Source organism: Capricornis sumatraensis, chromosome 2 (genome assembly GCF_032405125.1).
Source record: "Capricornis sumatraensis isolate serow.1 chromosome 2, serow.2, whole genome shotgun sequence".
NCBI lineage: Eukaryota > Metazoa > Chordata > Mammalia > Artiodactyla > Bovidae > Capricornis > Capricornis sumatraensis.
This window is the reverse complement of record NC_091070.1, coordinates 27,668,541-27,691,442: the sequence shown is the minus strand read 5'-3', so window position 1 is coordinate 27,691,442 and position 22,902 is coordinate 27,668,541. Positions and strand designations below refer to the sequence as shown.

Below are 22,902 nucleotides of genomic sequence, written 5' to 3'. Positions count from 1 at the left end.
CCCTCAATCTTTCCCAGCATCAGGGTCTTTTCCAATGAGTCAGCTCTTCACATCAGGTGGCCAAAGTACAGGAACTTCAGCTTCAGCATCAGTCCTTCCAATGAATATTCAGGACTGATTTCCTTTATGATTGACTGGTTTGATCTCCTTGCAGTCCAAGGAATTCTCAAGAGTCTTCTCTAACACCACAGTTCAAAAGTGTCAGTTCTTGGGTACTCAGCCTTCATTATGGTCCAACTCTTACATCTGTACAGGACTACAGGAAAAACCATAGCTTTGACTGTATGGACCTTTGTCAGCAAAGTAATGTCTCTGCTTTTTAATACACTGTCTAGGTTTGTCATAGCTTTTCTTTCAAGGAGCAAGCATCTTTTAATTTCATGGCTGCAGTCACCGTCCACAGTGATATTGGAGCCCAAGAAAACAAAGTTGTTTACTGTTTCCATTGTTTCCCCATCTATATTTCATGAAGTGATGGGACCAGATGCCATGATATTCTTTTTTTGAATGTTGAGTTTTAAGTCAGCTTTTTGACTCTCCTCTTTCACTTTCATCAAGAGGCTCTTTAGTTTCTCTTCACTTTCTGCCCTAAGAGTGGCATCGTCTGCATATCTGAGGTTACTGATATTTCTCCTGGTAATCTTGATCCCAGCTTATGATTCAGTCAGCCTGGCATTTCACATGATGTACTCTGCATATAAGTAAAATAGGCAGGAAGACAATCTACAGCCTTGAAGCATTCCTTTCCCAATTTTGAACCAGTCTGTTGTTCCATGTCCAGCTCTAAGTTTTGCTTTTTGACCTGCATACAGGTTTCTCAGGAGGCAGGTAAGGTGGTTAGTTTATGCAGTTTATTCCCATCTCTTTAAGAATATTCCACAGCTTGCTATGATCCACACAGTCAAAGCCTTTAGCATAGTCAATGAGGCAGAAGTAAATGTTTTTCTGGAATCTCTTGCTTTTTCTATGATCCAATGGATTTTGGCAATTTGATCTCTGGTTCCTCTGCCTTTTTTCAATTAAACCCAGCTTGCTAGCTTGTACATCTGGAAGTTGTTGGTTCATGTACTGTTGAAGCCTAGCTTGGAGGATTTTGAGCATGACATTGCTAGCATGTGAAATGAGTGCAATTGTGCATTCGTTTCAACACTCTTTTGCATGGCCTTTCTTTGGTTTTGGAATGAAAGCTCACCTTTTCCAGTCCTGTGGCCACTGCTGAGTTTTCCAAATTTGTTGGCATATTGTATTGCAAAGCTTGGCACACAGTAATATGTTAAGCAATCAATACATTCAGTAATGTATGAAAAACTTTTTACAACACAAGTATTTGTGAGTGTGATGAATTGAATGTGTCACGGGGCAGGGAGACAGCATAGTTAACAATCCTATATGATAGGTATCACTACTAAAATATAGCCTAGAAAAATTAAGTACAGTAATTTGGCTAAGTTGATGTAACTGGTAAGAGGAGGAGCTGGATTCAATTATAGATAGTCTCATCCACACTCCTTGTTCCTAACCACTTCACTATCTGACCTCATTCTAAACATCACTGTATCTAGAGCATAATATATTATTTAACTAATCACATTAGTACCCACAGTATTGGCTAAAACACGAGCATTCTCTAGAAGACTGAATCAAGAAGAGTAAATAGCTTGCTTTCCTCTTATTCCCACCCAGGCACAGCAGTGACCCCCTTAGGAGTCTGTGAAGGCCCTAGAACCCTGGAGAATCTATAGTTCTCTAACATGGACCGACTCATTTCATCCTCACAATATCAGGACTCCTATATCCATTGTTCATAGGAGGACACTGAAGCTCAGACAGGTTAAACAACCTGTCAAAAGTCATACAGCTAGCAAGGAATGGAAGCATAACTCAGACCTAGTCTTCAGATTCTACATGCATTTCCCATGATAGCCAATGGCAGCACAGTCTTCCTGTCCTCAATCACAATAATCATTGCAATAATAATCTTCCCAGAAGAATGTCAAGTGTATCCTCCAGGAGATCACCATAGACATTAAACACAGTCTCGTCTACTGGCCTTCAAGGTCTACAAGTCCATCTCTAAACACCTGGGTCATTTCCAACCATGACTTTGCTGAACAATAATGTTCCAGTCAAACCAAACTTTTTGCTCTCAAAAACAACCCCAAAATTTCACCTTTTAATTTGTCCACAGTATCCCTTTCATCTACTTATGAAACCAGAAACTGTTATTCAAAATAAGTAATACAGATATAAGGAAGTTTGCTTTATTTGGAAAGGTTTTTTTTCCAACTATATCATTCTCCATTGTTTTGCATCCAAAAAAATTTACTGCAATCACTATAATCAAAATTCAAAGTTAAATGACTTTCTTTTAAAACTTGATAAAATACTTAAAACTTGAAACATTCCAAATGTTCATCTCTGGTAGAAATGATTTTAAAAGTCATTGCATATTTACTTGATGAAATACTATCCAGAAATAAACAAGAACAAACTGGAAGTATATGAAATAACAAGAATAAATCTAAAAAGTGTCATATTGAACAAAAGACTATATACTGCATGATCCCATTTATAAAAGTTTATAAACAAATGGAACTACTCTTAGGGATTAGAAATCATTAGAAGTCAAAATGGCTTTCTTTGTTTGGGGAGGGATTGTGACTATATAAGGCCTGAATAGGCTCTGGCAATATTCTGTTTCCTAATATGGCATTACTAGGAATTACTAGGTGTGTTTGCTTTGTGAAAATCCCTCGAACTCTACTTATGATTGTAATATCAATGGAATTTTTAAAGTATAGTATATTTAAATATCAGGAAAAAAAGTGTTAAGAAAAATCCATTCGTTACTGTTGTATCATTAGGGTTAACATTTCACCACAGTACATAATCTGGATTAATGATTTCCTCTGCATCATATGATTTGGAGAGAGGAGAAGAGGAGTCATACTCAACTCAATCCAAAATAAGATTTCACTTATTTTATAACTCACCCTCATAACTTTAGATTGGGTCTCAAATTATACTTAATCCACTGTTAGGAATTTTAATTTAACCCATGTGGTAACACTGGATACTTTGATTGTCCAAAATAAAATTACTTCCTTCTGTACTACCACCTATTTATAACAAGCTCTTGATTCTGTACTTTCAACCAGTTTTGTCTGCTCATTCATTTTCTGCTTAATTTCACTGCATGCTTTCCAATTTTTTCTGTGCCCTCATCTGTACTCCAGTGGCATTCTGCCTCTATCCCAACCTCTGAGCTCTTAGCTCACAAATCCCTGGGGTTCCACTGGTGGAAGAGAACATCAAACACATCAAATGCATAATAGAACACAGCAGGGCTAATGGAGAACTTTCAGTCATCAGCCTTCCCTTCTAGCCAATTTCCCTACTTGACAAGCTCCTTAAGCCATGAGAGCACAGAGAACAATATCCTGGAGATATCTCAGTGTTATTTACTCTTCAAGGTATTTTTGTGGATTCCCACATTAAAAGTACATGGGGTGTCATTAGCATAAAAATAATGTCTTGCAATGATAAATCCATTTAAAATATAACTCAATTCTCTCATCCAAGCCGAGGATAATAGATAACTCAGCTAGTATTCTTTCCTACCTTCTTTCCCCATTGCTTCATAAACAGAAAAGGAGTAATCAAATAACTTATCCAAGGACATACAACAATTAAGTGGGGCTGAGAGAACAGGAATACAGCCTTATAATATTCAGTTGCTTGGTTTTCCACCTACATCTAACATTCTCTCATATAGGATGTGTAGTAGATTGTTTGAAAAAAGCAGCTGCAGTCATTTCCTTCCCTGTATCTATACCCTGTAGCCACATGGCTTTGCAACTTCTCCCAACAAAAGATAGACTCTATTTCCATATCTTGACTTGAGTCTAGACTGGCTTTATAATCTACTTTGGCCAACAGAATATAGTGTAAGTGACATTTGTGCCAGTTCCAAGCCTAGACCTCAAGAAGCAGAACCTCTAATCATGGTCTTAGAACCTATGGCCACTCTAAGTTGTCATATGACGAATGGCAACTAGTTTTGAGGAGGATGGGAGGTCATAAGAACAGTCCTTTAAGTTATCCATGAGCCATCCCAGATCAGCTAGCCACCAGCCATCTTAGCAATCTACCATGGATGCATGGGTGAACGTAGTTGAAATGAGCCAAACCTAGCCAAAGCCAGCAGAATTACTCAGAACACAGACAAATAAGTTAAATAAATGGTGATAGAATTATCCATAAAGTTTTGGAGTAGTTTGTCATGCAGGGAAAAAAAGCTAACTGACACAAATGTGAGGAAAGAATATGTATATATGAGCACATTATTTCATACTTGTATGACATAAAATGGGGGCAAAATAAATACATACTTGGCATCTGGTCCCATCACTTCATGGCAAATAGATGGGGAAACAGTGACAGACTTTATTTTGGGGGTCTTCAAAATCACTGCAGATGGTGACTGCAGCCATGAAATCAAAATACACTTGCTCCTTGGAAGAAAAGTTATGACTAACATAGACAGCATATTAAAAAGCAGACATTACTTTGCCAACAAAGGTCCATCTAGTCAAGGCTATGGTTTTTCCAGTAGTCATGTATGGATGTGAGAGTTGGACTATAAAGAAAGTTGAGTGCTAAAGAATTGATGCTTTTGAACTGTGGTGTTGGAGAAGACTCTTGAGAGTCCCTTGGACTACAAGGAGATCCAACCAGTCCATCCTAAAGGAAATCAGTCCTGAATATTCTTTGGAAGGACTGATGCTGAAGCCGAAACTCCAGTACTTTGGCCACCTGATGCGAAGAACTGATTCACTGGGAAAGATCCTGATGCTGGGAAAGATTGAAGGTGGGAGGAGAAAGGGACAACAGAGGTTGAGATAGTGGGATGGCATCACCGACTCAATGGACATGAGTTTCATTAAACTCCAGGAGTTGGTGATAGACAGGGAGGCCTGGTGTGCTGCAGTCCATGGGGTCACAAAGAGTCGGACACAACTGAGTGACTGAACTGAACAGATAAAGAAGTCTCATTTTAACAAGACAGTCTCCCAAATAGATAAGATATGAATGTATAAAATAAACTTTAATATACAATTGGTAGATAAGAAATGGCAACCCACTCCAGTGTTCTTGCCTGGAGAATCCCAGGGATGGAGGAGCCTGGTAGGCTGCCGTCTATGGGGTCGCACAGAGTCGGACATGACTGAAGCGACTTAGCAGCAGCAGCAGCAGCAGTTTACCTTTTGTGTTGAGAAATATGTCACTATCTTGCCTTATAAGAATTTATCATGATAAATTCAACAGAAAAAAAATAGAATTCTATATCACCAAAACTACCATTTAATGGGAAAATCTATAATCACTTTTTAAAATCCAGGTGCATATCAGGATTATCTTGGAATTTTTTTTGAAAAATTCAAAGCTGAGTTATTACTTATTTTCTCCAAAGTTCCAGATATGTTTCTAATGAGCAGCCATGTCTAAAAACAACTGGACTATATGATGATCTTCTACCTTTACCTAGCTTGTTTCACTTTCTCTATTTCATATTCATGCTCCCATTTCATTTAGTTTATATTTTCCAATTGCTCCATCTATATTTTTATGTTCTTTTGCAAGGCTTTATCAAGCGTAGTAGAAAAACTTTTGTATACATATATATAAATAGTATGTATACTATATATATTTTAGAAAACTTATGAATTTTTGCCTCACTAAAAAACTTATGACATTTTGATTCCACTTATTTGACTTAGCATGAACAGAATGTTAGATTTCTAATTTAAACAATAGATATGTAAGAAGCAACAAAGTTTTACTGTATAGCACATGGACTTATAGTCAATATTTTATAATAACCTATAATGGAAAATAATCTGAAAAATAACATATGTGTATATGTATAACTGAATCTCCTTGCTGTGCACCTGAAATTTGTAAATCAACTTTACTTCAATAAAATGTATACATTAAGAAAAAATGATATAGGGCAGAAATCACTGCTTATGAGTAGAGGAACACAAGGCATCTTCTTCCTCAGGATCTGACTTCAGAGCAGTCTTTATTGCAGTCCTCAGAGCTATGTTCCTTGTGAACTTCCCACCAGGGGACAAATCAGAAGTGAGCAAATAAGACTCAACTGGCTGGTACTGAATCCATCCAACTCTGAAAATCTTAATAACTGAAATTGTCTAGCCCCATACTTAGCTTGGACACAGAGAATTGAAACCATAATTAACCATCTATATTGACATGACTTGGTACTATTCGTGTCTTCCTTAGCATGATCGTATTCTTCAGGACTTCTGCCAGGCAAATAGTTTTATTATGCACTATAGGAACTACCCAAAGACCCATTAACTCTTCAGTAGCAAGCATCAACAGTTTAAGCCCTAAGATTCTTTGAAATTTTTGCCTCAAAATCATCACCTTACTGTTTCCACCAATCCTGGACTATGATTGATTCTTAAACCTTACCCAATTCTAACAAAGCCTCCTAAACCTTTCCTGATTTAAAAAGTGAAGTGAAGTGAAGTCACTCAGTCGTGTCCGACTCTTTGCGACCCCGTGGACTGTAGCCTGCCAGGCTCCTCTGTCCATGGGATTCTCCAGGCAAGAATACTGGAGTGGGTTACCATTTCCTTCTCCAGGGGATCTTCCCGACCCAGGGATCGAACCCAGGTCTCCCGCATTGCAGGCAGACACTTTAACCTCTGAGCCACCAGGGAAGCCCAAGATCCACCTTAAATCAAACTTCCAGTTCCCAATAAATTCTCTCATTTTCTCAGAAGACACTATCAAATGTCTGAGATGCTACCAAATCTTCGCAAGATAGTGTTCTCCCATCAAATGGTAAGCAATAAACACAGCTCAGCTTTGTCTTATCAATGAATTGTGTTTGTAGTTCTAGCTTTTGATTCTTCATGCCCTACCTAACTTAATACCTATAATGACAATACAACTATAACTTTCAGAGTTCCATAAGAGATAGGCTCAGAATTGTATCAGTCAGGGAACCCTTAAGCTATGGTGTCCTTGTCAAGTTATTTATAGCTCATTAAAAGTTCTTCGCAGTTCAGATGAAATTTACCCATTATATATATATATATATATATATATATATATATATATATACTTTAAATCTAAGTAATATTGCCTAGAAACACAGATAGCATATTTCCTTCGTCAGTTCCCAGAGAGGAAGAATGGAAGACAGCTGACCAAAGGTAAAGCTGTCATGCAGGAGAAATGGTTTTTAACCCTTTATCCACAATGTATATTAAACAAATTTCTTAAGGATAAAAAATTTCCATATAAAGGTAACCATGTTTCCTGTGAGTTAGCACGTGTTATGTGAAAGCAGAGATAAAACCATAGTATAAAATAAAGTAATAAAAAGACTAATGGAGTAGGAATGGAAGTTTAGAACTTCCTTCAAAGAAGAATGAGGAAATGATGAATTCTCAGCATAGTGATAATTATTATACAAATAGTAAAGAGCAATTTCTAAGCAAGTATCTGTGGTTAATTAAGGCAAAATTTTTAAGAGTTATAGTATACATATTATAATATATTTCACCCTTCTTTGCCTTTATATCAGAGTCATTTCCTAATGCTTAACAACAGGAAGCATTTACCACGAATGAAGATCAGTACACATAAAAATTTCTATTTATGTAAGCAACAAAAATCTAATAAAGGAATCTCACTGCTGTCCTCTTCGCTTATAACTTTCTATCCTCCCAAAGCTAATTTACTCAGTTAAACAGATTGTTTTGTCTCTGTATACAATTAATGCAAAAGAATATATTCCTGGAATATCACCAGTTTTTTCAAATATAAGAAGGATATCTATCTTTAAACCTTCTTATTACCCAAACTTCATAACATTCTGTGCCACCAATCCCACTTGGAAAAGAATTTAAAAGTCCAACCTACTGCTACTCTGCTCCAATTTGAAATCTGTGGCTGATTCTCATCCATTTCCCAAATCCTTTCCCCATCTCTTCTTTCACACTGACTTCTCTTTTATTCACACTTTTAAATAGTTTGTGCGAAAGTTTTACTCTCAAGCTAGAAGGTAGGTACATTTGAGTTCAGTGACTAAGCCTTGTACATCTTTGTATTGTTTGTCCACAATGCTTTGTACTCGTAGTGAGAGATCCCAGCTTGGGGATCTAAACCCTTTGGTAACCCCTAAACATGTATTGAAAGTTGGTAGGGTAGGACATCTGACTGGAAGATTATTTATATGAAAATTCATGAAAAGAAACTTATGAATGGAGAGTTGAGCACAGTAGCCAAAGGATAATGCTAGATTTTCTGAGTGGAGGATTTGGGGTCACAGATAAGGTTGTGTCACAAAGATTGCCCTTGTCCCTGTCTTTTTCATTACTAACAAGAAATGGTTTATGTCTCATTCACTTCAATAGAAATATATATAGTGTGACAACTATGTTCCAGGAACTTCAAATCCAAGATATTAGGAAGATAAAATCTTTGCAGTGAAGAAGCATAACGTCTATTTTTTATTCCACCAGAAATGAGCACGGGGCCTAACCCTCGGTTTTCTAAAGATCTTTGTTGTATTTGACCTCTTAACTTGACGTAAAATTGAAGCATAAAAACTAGAGTTGCCCGTAAACCTTCCCCTGAGCATACAGATGAAAGATGAGTGTTAGTAAACCACTAATCCAATCCTCAATAAAAATATAAATGTTTTTATTGTTATTAGAAGCTCTAGGATTACTAGTGGGCTTTCTTAAGTAAAGACCTGGTAGTTAACTAGGACTTAAAATTGCAGCTAAAGTTTTTAAAGCAAGCTACTAAGAAACTAAAAAGAAAAAAAAAAAAAACTTAAATAGAGAAAATCCCATGGAGAAGGTAACATCCTCCCAGAAATAATATATTTCATCACAGACAATATATGTGATAAAAAACAGCACATTCAGAAACATCTTATACTTTTCAGAGTTAAGTAAATTTCAGTGATAAAGAGGAATGCTATATAAATGATCAAGGGATTAATTCCCCAAGAAGGTATAACAATTCTTGCATGCATGAACCTAACAAAAACTAATAGAACTTCAAGTACAAATGAGATTAATCCACTACTATCTTTACAGACTTCAACATCCCTCTGTCAGAGACAGTCAGATCTAACAGGCAAGAAACCAGTAAGGACATAGTGGAAGGCAATGGCACCATCAATCAACAGTCTATTATTGACATCCTTGACTACTTTATACAATAACAGCCAAAAAAAAAAAAAAAAGCTGATGTGAAACATTTACCAATATAGAGCATATCCTGGGCTATAAAACATACCTTAAAAAAATTAATACAACAGAAATCATACAACAGCTGCTTTTGGATCACAGTGAAATTAAACTAGAAATCAATAACAAATATAACCGGAAAATACAAAACTATGTAGAAATTAAACAACACATTTATAAATAAAATATGTATCAGAGGAGAAATATCAAGAAAAACATATTGTTCTTTGTATTAAATGAAACTGAAAATACAACTTATCAAAATTTGTGGGATGTAGCAAAGCAGTACTCAAGAGGAAAATTTACAGCTTAGAATGCATATATTAAAAAGTAATAAAGAAATAAAATCAATAACCTAAATTTCTAAGCTTAGCAAACTAGAAAAAGAAAAGCAAATTAAATCCAAAATAATAATAAGAAAAAACATATTAAAATTAGAGCAAAAATCCATGAAATTGATAACAGGAAATCAGTAGAGAAAATCAACAAAATTTTAAAAGCTTTTTCTTTGAAAGCATCAGTAAAATTGTAAAACCTCTAGCCACACTAACCAAGAAAAAAAGAGGACATAATTACTAACATGAGAAATGAAAGATAGGACATCACTACAGACACTATAGACAATTAAAGTACAACAATTGCAATAATAATAACTATAACAATAATAGAACAATATGAACAACTCTGTAGCCATAAATTTGATAATCAAAATGAAATGGATCAATTCCTTGAAAGACACAATCTACCAAAACTCAAATATACACAGAAAAATAATTATTTGAAGAGAACTATATCTATTAAACAAATTGAGTCAATAATTAATAATCTTCCAAAACACATAACCCCATAGCCAGATTAACTCATGAGTGAATTCTACCAAATATTTAAGTAAAAATTATACCAGTTCTCTACAGTCTCTTCCAGAAAAGAAGCAGAAACAATACTTTCTAACCCAGTTTTAAGAGGCCAGCTTTACTCAAATACCAATACTCAAATACACAAACACAGTATCTGAAAAGAACACTACAAATGAATATCTCTAATACATAGATGCAGAAATCTCAACAAAACACTAGCAAATCAAATCCAACAATATATAGAAATAATCATACAGTATGGCCAAGAAAGATTTATCCTAGGTATGCATGGGTGGTTCAACAATCAAAAATCAATTAAGGTAATCAATAACATCACAGACTAAAGAAGAAAAAGTCATATGTTTATATCAATAGATGCAGAAAAGGCATTTGACAAAATGCAGCAATTACTCATGATAAAAAAAAGTCTCAAAAAGCTAGCTACAGAGAAGAATTTCTCAACTTGAAAAAGAACATATACAAAACCTTACAGATTATATCATATCATTAAAAAAAAAAGGAAATAACAGGTATACAGATTAGGAAGGGAAAAAAATATCTTTCTTTAGAGATGACATAATAGTCGGACACAGAAAATCCAAACAAACTGACCTGGGGGTGGTGGGAGGAAGGAGGAGTCTGGAACTAATTAGCAATTAAAGGAAGTTTGCAGGATATATGGTCAATATAAAAAAGCCAATCACTTTCCTGCATACCAACAATGAACAAGTGGTATTTAAAATTTTAAACACGATACCATTTATATTAGCATAAGAAACTTAGGTATAAGTCTAACAAAATATGTACAGGCTGTACACTAGGAAACCTATGAAACTGATGAAAGAAATCAAAGAACTAAATAAATGGAGCAATAAGCCTTGTTTATGGACGGAAACATTCAATATTGTGAAGACGTCAGTTATTCTAGACTTGATCTAAAGCTACAATGTAATCTCAATCAGAATTCCATCAAATTGTTTTGTATATATCAATAAACATTGTAAAGATTATATGGAAGAATAAAAAATGTGCAAAATAGCCAACACGGTACTGAAGGAGAACAAAGTCAGAGGACAGACACTCAACTTCAATACTTGCTATAAAGCTGTAGTAACCAAGACAGTGTGGTACTGGTGGGAAAAAAAATAAACAAATGGATCAATGGTACAGAATAGAGAGCCTAGAAACAGAACCCCATAAATATAGTCAACTTACCTTTGACAAAGGAGCAAAGGAAATACAATAAAGAAAAGATCGTTTTCAACAAATCTTGATAGAACACATGGACATCCAATGGAAAAAAAAATGAATCTAGTCACAGACCTTATACCCTTCAAAAAATAAAACAGATCATAGACAAAAACATAAAACACAAACTGTAAAGCTCTAAGAAGATAACATGGGAGAAAATCTAGGTGACCTTCAGTAATCATTTTTCAGATATACCACCAAAGGTACAATCCATGAAAGAAATAAAAAACTTGAATTCACTAAAATTAAAAATGTTGCTCTGTGAAAGACACTGTCAAAAGAATGAGAAGACAAGCCACAGACTAGAGGAAAATATTTGCAAAAGACATGTGCAAATAATAAAGGAGTATTACCCAAAATATGCAACGAACTCTTAAAACTCAACAATAATAAAATTAACAACCCCATTAAAAATGAGCAAAAGATCTGAACAGACACCTGACAAAAGGAGATACTCAGATGGCAAATAAGCATATGAAAATATGTTCATATATCACTGTGTGTGCATGCTAAGTCACTTCACTCATGTCTGACTCTTTGTGACCCCATGGACCACAGCCCAAGCAGACTCCTCTGTCCATGGGATTCTCCAGGCAAGCATCCCGGAATGGGCTGCCATGCCCTCCTTCACGAGATCTTCCTGCCTCAGGGATCGAATCCATGTCTCTTACATCTCCTGCTCTGGCAGACAGGTTCTTTACCACTAGGACCAACTGGAAAGTCCCCTCATATATCATTAGAAATTTTCAAATTAAAACAAGATATCACAAGTCCTGGAATGGCTAAAATCGAAAACATTAATAATGCCAAAAACTGGTGAGAATGTGAGTCAATAGGAACTGTCATTCATTGTTGGTGGAAATGCAAAATGGTGAAAACCACTTTGAAAGATAGTTTGGCAGTTTATAACAAAACTAAACATATTTTACATGATCCAGCAACCTTGCTGTTTGATATTCACCCAAACGATCTGATAACTTACCCCAAAGGTTTTGCCTACACAAAAACCTACACTCAAAAGTTTATAGCAGCTTTATTCATAATTACTCAAATTGGGGAGCAATCAAAATATCCTTCAGTAGTAGGTGAATGGAAAAATAAACTTGATATGTCCAGACAATGGAATATTACTCAGCACTCAAATTAGCTATCAGCCATGAAAAACATGGAAGAACCTTAAATATTATTAAGTGAGAGAAGTCAATCTGAAAAGGCTTTCTACTGTAGGATTCCAACTATATGACATTCTGGAAAATGCAAAACTATAGAGATAGTAAAAGGATCAGTGGTTGCTAGAGGTTAGGAAGGAAGAAGGGATGTAGAAGCAGAACACAGAGCTTTAGGACAGTGACACTACTCTGTATGATACTACAATATGTCCTTATGCATTTGTCAAAATCCATAAAATGCACAACAGCACCATGAGTGAACCCTACTGTAAACTATGGACTTTGAACAACCTGATGTGTCAATGTAGTTTCATTCTAGTGGGGGGTGTTGATAACGAGGGAGGTTATGCATGTGTCGGGGCAGCCTCTATTATAGGAAGTCTCTGTAGCTTCTTCTCAATTTTGCTGTCAACCTAAAATGGCTCTTTTAAAAAGTCTTATTATCACACTAATAAGAAAAATCAATAATTATAAGGTGACTTGGCAATGTTTCTATGGATTTAATAAGACTAAAACTAGTAAAACTAAAAACAAATATTATGAAATCCTCTCCTATACCACTAAAACATTATTTTTAATTATCTAAAGGTTTTAATGAAAAAGTAATGATGATCAAATTATAATAAATAGCAATTTCCAATATATCCTTAATAGAGGGTCTGAAATTTCTCAAAAGTGACAAAATAAATATATGAATACAATTAGCTTTGATTTCCAATTTTTTGATACCTAGATAAGAGATAAAAATTTGCCATATAAACAGATATGCTAAAATGAAATGATGTATGTGCCCATTTTTCATTGGAAGGACTGACGTTGAAGCTGAAACTCCAATACTTTGGCCACCTGATGCAAAGAGCTGACTCATTTGAAAAGACCCTGATACTGGGAAAGATTGAGAGCAAGAGGAGAAGGGGACAACAGAGGATGAGATGGTTGGATGGCATCACCAACTCGATGGACATGGATTTGGGTGGACTCCAGGAGTTGGTGATGGACAGGGAGGCCTGGCATGCTGTGGTTCATGGGGTCACAAAGAGTCGGACATGACTGAGCGACTGAACTGAACTGAACTGAATGTGCCCATTTGACAAGCATAAATCAAGAAAAAAAAATTATAATTTAGAAAATGATTTTCCTAAACTTTTCTGGAAATTAAAAATATTTGTAATACTTCCACCTATCAGTTTCTGGCTCAATCATTTTGTCTCCTGAAACAGTGCATTAGTGATCACTTTTCCAATTTCAATTTCTTCTACCTGGTTTACTGTGTTTACCACTAATACCATTCATTGTATCCTGAATTCCCCAAGTATCATGTTTCCTAATTACTTTTATTCTACCAAGCTGTTTGTCACCTGCAGCTGCTCCATATTTCTATGATGTCTTATAATTCCCCTAACCTCCCAGAAATCAAGCTCCCTGGACCTCCCATAGCTGTGTTCAAATACTACAAAAGAGTTTGTTTTTATTCCTTAGATTCCTGTGATACTGTCTTTTACCTCCATTATATTATCTAGGAAATTGACATTATTTCTTTTCAAACAGAATTCTTTCCTTCAATGGACTCTATCTTCCCAGCCTCATAGTTCTCTTAAAGAATGGCATATCCAGTTCATGAATTCCTAGTAAATCAAGTTGTCTTCAGAAAGCATGTCATCTGAGATGCTCTTGAATATGAAAATGTCATTACATCCTAAATTATTTTGTACCGTATCATGTTAAAGGAGTAAGCTGTGATCTTCAGACTCATATTCTCCTATTCCCAAGCTACCAGTAGCTCAATTCCTCATTTTTAAGTTCTATTTTGTCTTATGTCCTTGTACAATCTACTAAAACCTTGCTAACACTTTATTGCTTCAGGTTGGTGAGTCACCAATATGCAGTAAGCAGTGAAGAACTGCCAAGGAGATGGAACTCATTCCTAACCATCACAGGGCTTGTCGCCAAGCTGAGGAAATAGACACACACAAGTGAAACAATAATGTCCCCTCAAACATGCACAATTCTACAAACAAAAATCATTCATATCTATTTTTCCATCAACTCTTTAAAAACATCTTGTGAAGTAAAAATGTCAAGCATCCCTTTCCTTTTTTTTACAGATATGGAAACTGAAATCTATAGTCACCATCCCAAAGGCTCACAATAAACAAAGTCCTAAAGAAGCCACTCAATAATTGAAAGAGAAACTTGAAAAAACTGTGGAACCAAAATGTAAGACAACCCTAGTTTCAAAAATGAGAAGGCAAACAGAGGCCCTTGATTTATTTAGAAAGGCAAAGATACTTATAAGTCAAATACTGAAGATAAAAATACTAAGAGCAATCAATTAATACAAAAACTTCCAATCCATTAGAGGGAATCCAGAAGATTTTTAAAATTCAGTTAATCCAAAAAATGGCAGAAAAGAAGAAGAAGAAAGTAAAAAAGAGAGAGAAAAGTGAATAAAACACACTTTAGAGTGGAAAATAAGATGCTCTACCTAAAGCAAAAAGTAATTAATTACAATAAATGTAAACAGACTAAACTTTCCAGTTAGAGAAACTCTCAGAATGTATAGACTATTTACAAAAGATACAATTAAAGTATAATGATCTAGAATGATGAAAAGTTAAACGCTAGAAATACATATATCAGGTAATATACAATGCTAGTTTAGCTCTTAGTATCAAGCCAAACAAACTTTAAGGGGTAAATAAAGGCATTATTAGTTACAAGAAAAGTTGGAAAATAATGTTGAGAAAACTTTCCAGAAAGTATAGCAAAAAGATAAAGGATTGGAAAATAAGGAAAGAGGGAAAAAGGAATTAGAAAAGTCTAGTAGGTGTTAGAACAAAAGGAATTTCAACAAGAGAGAGAAAAGAGAAGAGCGGGAAAGGAGATGGTGAAAAATCATAAGAAAAAAAATTAAAACAGAAGACATGCTTTTCCAGATTGAAAAAGACTACCCAGACACTGCCCAGCAAAACAGATGAAAATGGACTCACAATAAAGTACTGGAAAGATTCAGAATCCTAAACAGAGAAGATATATCAAATTTCCAGAAAGAGAAAATAGGTCACAATGCCTCAAAGTTCCTTACGAGAATTATTAGAAGGTACACTGTAATGGAACCATGCCCTTCAAAATCTGAGGAGAAATTATCAATGGCCTAGAATATTACAGATAGTCAAACTGTCCATCAGGTGGGACAGTAGGATGAAGAGAGATCTGTTTAAGAAAATGATGTTGATAGGATATTGCTTGCATCGATGCAAGGAAGGGAGCTTTAGACAGTTGGCAAAGAGTTTAGCGGTTGAGTGAGTGATGAGTAAAACAAAGCAAATGATAAGACCAGACAATTATCAACTCTTAGGAAAATGGAAAGTGCAGAACAGGAAAAGTAATCACAGTATGTTGAAGGTTTCAGTTATAAATGAGCTTCCCTTGTGGCTCAGCTGGTAAAGAATCTGCCTGCAATGAGGGAGACGTGGGTTCAGTCCCTGGGTTGGAAAGATCCTCTGGAGAAGGGAAAGGCTACCCACTCCAGTATTCTGGCCTGGAGAATTCCATGGACTGTATAGTCCATGGGGTCACAAAGAGTCAAACACAACTGAGCAAATTTTACTTTCACTTTCACTTTCAGTCATAAATGGCATATTTGTAGACATAATGATATAAACACTATTTATGGAACCAAAAGGATGATATATCTATATTGTGAGAATGAGGCGATGGAAATCAGTGCATGGATACCGTGAGGGCAGGGAGAAAGAGGCTGAAACCTCCAATTTGATAATAAGAAGTCAAAGACAAGTCCCAAAACTGAAAAACCAAAAGGAGTAAGTACACAGTCTTGCTGTTTGGTGATGGAAGCAAATATTAAAAGAATCCCCTAGACAGTCTGAAAGTGGTTGTCTCTAGGGTCTTCTCTTTTAAAAAATTAGATATTGTCAATCATTCTTCATGTAAGTTTTACCAGTATTCCCTTGAGCAATGTATAAGAGACTTCATACCATCACTGTATCAATTCAGATCCCTTACTGAGCGATGCCAAGTCAGGGTTAGATATGCAAGACTTTCACTGAGATAAATGCCTATGAAGGAGAAAGGAGGGAGGCGTCTTCAGACCACAATGCATGTCTGAAACCTATGAAGATTGAAGGAAGAATTGTGTAGAAAGAGCCTCAACCACAGCACAGGTAAATGGGGAGTTTCAGGGCAAAAGCTGCTCAGCAGAGGAGTTCTTCGTTGAGCAGGAGTAGGCTAATTATAATATTGGTGGTGGTGGTTTAGTCGCTAAGTCGTGTCTGACTCTTTGCGACTCCACGGACTGTAGCCAGGCTCTTCTGTTCATGGGATTTTCCAGGCAATAATACTGGAGTGGATTGCCACTTCCTTCTCCAGGGAATCTTCCCGACCCAGGGATCAAACTCACGTCTCCTCCTTGGCAGGTGGATTCTTTACCACTGAGCCACCTGATAAGCCCAATTATAATATTACCACTATTCTTAGTCATTGGTTGAGTACAGCTTTGGGGAAACAGCTTTGAACTGTGACCTGCAGCAGATCAGAAAGCCACAGCAATTGTCAGTCAACTGTATTCAGTGGTATATTGGTAAATGGTTAACAACTAATGCTTTAGAAAGTTTTTTTTTTTAAGCCTTTATCCATAGCATTTGCCATTTTAAAGGTGTAAATACTCCCATTGTGGCCAGTTTCAAGCTACGAGGGTGACAGTGTGATATCACTGAATGCTGAGTTTGAAAGGGATGCTAAAGAATGTCTTTTCCAAACCAGGAGCCACTTCCAGGAAGCCCCTAACTGTGCTTCATGCAGCAGGTTTCCATGAAGGGAGATCTGAGCAGTACACATTCTCAGACACCATATTCTCCAACCCAGTGTGTGTGATAACTGATGGCATGTGAATATAGTCTATAAGTTTACTTTGCATTTTTCTTCATAAGTCTGAGGATATAGTCATATATTTATATAGTACATTAGATGCATTTATTATTATGCAATCTAATTTACTTTCTTTCCTGTGAACTAAACCAATCTTTTGATTATTTGTATTAAAGTCTTTATGCCAATGTTCTAAATAATGGAAATCCTAATGCATTGATCTTAATATATTAATCTATTTAGTAAGTGAATATATAAATACTATTTATTATCTTAAGATTAGCATTTTCAAAATTAACCCCTATCAATCCTTCCAGAAGGGAAATAAGAAATATACCTTAAAAGCTTGATGTAGGTGGAATTTAAAATTAGAAACAAATTACTATGATTCTTTTTTCCTTGAATTTTTAAATTAACAATTATGTGTATAGCATCAAAATACAATCTATACAAGTCTATACTAAACTTTCTGAAAATATTTTTTAGTATCATTAAAGTTGATTCAATGCAGAAATCTTTATGGGAAAAGATCCTGAAGAAAAGCTGCAATCTACCTCCCAACACACACAGAACGACAACAATGTAGGGGAGAATTTTCCATCCGAACAGTCTATGAGGACAGAGTAGAATCTTTAGGGAAATTAAGTTTGTAATTATTATGAACACATTTTAAAAACAGATATATTCTATATTGATTCATTTATATACATCCTTGGTATAGCAAGTTGAAAAATCATCCACAACTAAGTTAGAAACTAAGAAGCCTTGGATGAAATGGTCCTTAAGACATTATATATGTTTTAATATTTCTAGTTGTGTAGATGACACTGAATAAGCAAAATCTTGAATTAGACCAGATATCAGAAGTCATCTAATACAGTCTCTAACCACAAATGATTAGGCAAAACTTAAAGCAAAAATGATAAAGAAAAAAAAAGAAAGAAAGAAAAAGAAACCAAAAAGGCAAAATTTCAAGAATTTCTCTACCATAAAAGCTTTCTGGATCTTTTTGTTAACACAAGCACTGCTACCATATGTACCTGGAGGGGAGGAGTCAAAACATTTGTGGGTTCACAGACTTTTAAAATGCTACTGTTTTCCCAAAAAAAAATACATCTATTTCATTATCTTTCAATCAACTGTCCAGTTCTTAAGCCATATTTGATTTCAAAGGCTGTGGCTTTTCTTCTCCTCTTTCAAACACAATCCCAACTACAGCCATTTCCTAGTAATTTCAACCAGAAATTTTTTAAAGAGTGAATAAAAATTATAAAGTAATAAAATATAATCATTTATGGCAGGTATTTAGTAGGATGAAGGTTGAAAGTGGTGACTATAAAGAAGTTTAGGTTGTTTATAAACTCCTTTTATCCTAATTTTCTCAAAACATGATTAAAGTACTAAAAACACAAAAAACAAGAAACTTACCTCATCCACATTTTCAAAGGCATTGATGATGTCATAAGGTAAACAAGACAACAGATCGATCACAAACCAAGTTTTCAGATAATTCATCCTTATCAACTTGGGGTCAGAAATAACCTCTCCACCAGGTCCCACAAAGGTTGTGTGAAAATTTAAAACAATGTCAACCAGAAAAATAACGTCCACCACACTGTCCAGCACCAGCCAGGCTATGTTGTTTTGCTTCGTTTTGAAGGAGACGTTGTAAGGAACCATAATGGCGGTGTAGAAGGTAAGAATTAAAATCACCCAATCCCAAGTTGTTTTAAAAGCACAATAGTGTAAAATAATGTGTGGTGGCGTCTTTGGTGCTTCTTGCTTATACTGAGGAAGGATATCTGATCCCAGCTGAAGAACCTAAAAGAGACAAAATGTATTTATAAGTGACCCGGACATCTCTGCAAAGTTAGTAATGAATTCAAATTTTCTGGCAGACAAACCACTGGTTTCAAAGCCAGCCATGCTCTGTAATTATATCTCTTCTCCTGAGTTGTATCAAGGTTCATTCAAAGTCACTGCAAGTCCAATCACTCTATCGAAGTTGATCTGTCTGCCATTCCCTCTGACTTCCTCTCCCGTGGCCAACTCGTTCAGAAACTGGTGCCCACACACGGAGGGCAGAAAGAGATCAAAGAAAGGCAGACTTCGCCAGATTGGCAGGTGGCAGTTTTCATAGGCAAGGGAACTTACAAGGCTTTATCGGGTAGCCACAAAACCAGATCTCAGAACCCACCCACCCAATCTTAAAAGTTTACACAGAGGTTTAACTGGCTTCAGTCACATATACAGTCCAGATGTTCTCAGCCACAGCTAGCTCTCTCAAGGTTGTATCCTTGAAAATGGCTCCCACAATGAGAATGGTGGGCAGAAAGTACATTTCAAGGACTAGGGAGGGGGTGAGGAGTTTCCAGTTGCCTGGGTCCAGCTCAAGGATCACCTGGCAGTCCCATCCTCTTGATGACCTCCTCCAACACCAACACTGATCCACAGCACTGCTGGACATCCACTACTGGAAGTGCCTTCTGCACATTCACTGGGCAAAAGTGCCTAGAATCACACCTCTCACAGACTGTCCAGGTGTTATTTGCATGGCCCACCATTACCCATTCTTTACATATTTGGAATTTGAAGGAGCATAACTTTGATTCTAAAGGCTTTGCTGAACCTCAGGGCCCCACGATTAGTGATCTTGCTGTTGCATGGGACTCAACCAGGGCCCGAATGACGGACACAGCAGTATCAGAGCTATAAATGTTATAGCCTGCTTTCCCCTGTTTCCCTTTCAATCGGATTTAAAGAATATTGGATTTTCTGCCCAGATGCAAATTTCCTTTAGAAAAAAATTCTAAATACTCAGGTTTGTTTCTCCATATCTTTTTGACAAATTGACAATTTTCCATACAAGGTTATATGAACACTGACTTATTCTGATTAGGTCTCATTAAAGAGACAATGAGAAAAAGCAGATGACAGTGCAAGAGCAGAGGTCTGGGCAACCCTGGGAAAAGGTAACAAACACAGGACTTAGCACTTCCTTCCAGAACCTGGAACACAGAAATTGTGAGAAGGAGTTGAAAAAGCAGGTTGAAGACCTCTGCTTCATGTCCCCAATGAAGCTATAACTGAGTAAACCTGTGTATTAAGGAGTCTGTAAGTGGGACATTGATGAAAAATATTTTCAGCAGCTTTACCATCTTATACACTCAATTATTCAGTGTCCCTAAAACTAACGGGACCCAGAAAGTAGGAGTCAACAAGTTCAAATTATAAAATTATAAATGCACTAAATTTATGTCAATGCACAAATAGATGTAAACAAAAATACCTGTTAGCCTGTAATTTATATGCAACAAAGCAAAATAAGTAAACTAGCATTTTCTGAAATTTGAGACTTATCCTGAAGTCTCTCATATGTAGAACTTACACAACTGAAAACTAAGCATATAATATAATCATTGCTATTTTGAAACGTGAAAAAATCACTGATATTCTCTTTAGGTGTATATTATAATTATTGTTTTAAGCTTGGGAGTTATAAGAATTATTTATAAAGATTTTTACATATTTATGCTCATTATCAGTACCCCAGTAATGCTTTGTCCATGAGATCTTAAATTACTTAGCAACAAATTATCGTACAGGTAGATTAAGTTTCATGTTGAGATACAGAATTACATATAAAGACTCCTACAGAATCATGGCTTCTCCTTCACCTTTCAATCACAGATCTGTTCATTCCAACATCACTGTGTTAAACATGAAAATTTCCTTCATACTCAATCTTAGCATTATACCATCTGTATTTACACACTCTGTAGTTTGAGCACAAAGAAACAGACTTAGAAAATAAACTCAGTGCCAGGTTGCATTAGGACCTTAATGGGCACTTGGTACTTTTGCCTTCCTGGACCTCTTCCTCCTTAAAAATAATAAAATAAAAATTATACTTTATTTAATATTTTTATATTTATTTAAATATAAATGCAACATAAATGTATAAAGTTTATAAAAATTACATTTTAATAAAAATATTAAATAGTTTAATATTTATATTTTACTTAAAATTATATTTTTATTTTAGCATTATTACAAAGATGAATATTTAATTATTTATTTTTTTACCTAAAAGTTCATTTTTTTCCTTCAACTGCTAGTAGAAATTCAGGCATCCTAGCGGACACCTTAACGTGTTATTGGTGCTACACTCTGTGCTAACAGACAAATTGATCCCACTCAGCACCCTGGAATAATATAAGGTGTCTCCTCTAGAGATGAACTCACTCTTGAGTTCAATATTTCCCAAATCTGGCTACAAACTAAAATCATCTAGAGAAGTTGTTAAAAATACAGTATACTCATGCTTAGACCCCTATGCCAGAAAATAATTAAATTCATTTTGTGTATTAAATTAAATTCAGAGAATCTGTACTTTCAAAATCTTTCCAGGTGATGATAGCTATAGTTCAAAATAAAAACCCTTCTGCACAACAAAGGAAAATATAAGCAAGGTGAAAAGACAGCCTTCTGAATGGCAGAAAATAATAGCAAATGAAGCAACTGACAAACAACTAATCTCAAAAATATACAAGCAACTTATGCAGCTCAATTCCAGAAAAATAAACAACCCAATCAAAAAATGGGCCAAAGAACTAAATAGACATTTCTCCAAAGAAGACATGCAGATGGCTAACAAACACATGAAAAGATGCTCAATATCACTTATTATCAGAGAAATGCAAATCAAGACCACAGTGAGGTACCACTTCACACCAGTCAGAATGGCTGCAGTTCAAAAGTCTGCAAGCAATAAATGCTGGAGAGGGTGTGGAGAAAAGGGAAACCTCTTACACTGTTGGTGGGAATGCAAACTAGTACAGCCACTATGGAGAACAGTGTGGAGAGTCCTTTAAAAGTTGCAAATAGAACTGCCTTATGACCCAGCAATCCCACTGCTGGGCATACACACCGAGGAAACCAGAATTGAAAGAGACACATGTACCCCAATGTTCATCGCAGCACTGTTTATAATAGCCAGGACATGGAAACAACCTAGATGTCCATCAGCGGGTGAATGGGTAAGAAAGCTGTGATACATGTACACAATGGAGTATTACTCAGCCGTTAAAAAGAATACATTTGAATCAGTTCTAATGAGATGGATGAAACTGGAGCCGATTATATAGAGTGAAGTAAGCCAGAAAGAAAAACACCAATACAGTATACTAACACATATATATGGAATTTAGAAAGATGGTAATGATGACCCTGTATGCGAGACAGCAAAAGAGACACAGATGTATAGAACGGACTTTTGGACTCTGAGGGAGAGGGAAAGGGTGGGATGATTTGGGAGAATGGCATTGAAACATGTATACTATCATGTAAGAAACAAATCACCAGTCTATGTTTGATGCAGGATACAGGATGCTTAGGGCTGGTGCACGGGGATGATCCAGAGAGACGATATGGGGT

General features: G+C 35.8%; 1 protein-coding gene across 1 annotated transcript in view; it reads right to left on the bottom strand.

Annotated features, from left to right (window-relative positions):
* Nucleotides 1-22,902, bottom strand: part of KCNH5 (potassium voltage-gated channel subfamily H member 5) — a 367,642-nt gene that overhangs the window by 270,139 nt on the left and 74,601 nt on the right. The window contains exon 6 of the mRNA XM_068965445.1: nt 18,895-19,287. Coding sequence (XP_068821546.1) covers nt 18,895-19,287 — 393 coding nt within the window. The remainder of the gene's footprint in view (nt 1-18,894; nt 19,288-22,902) is intronic.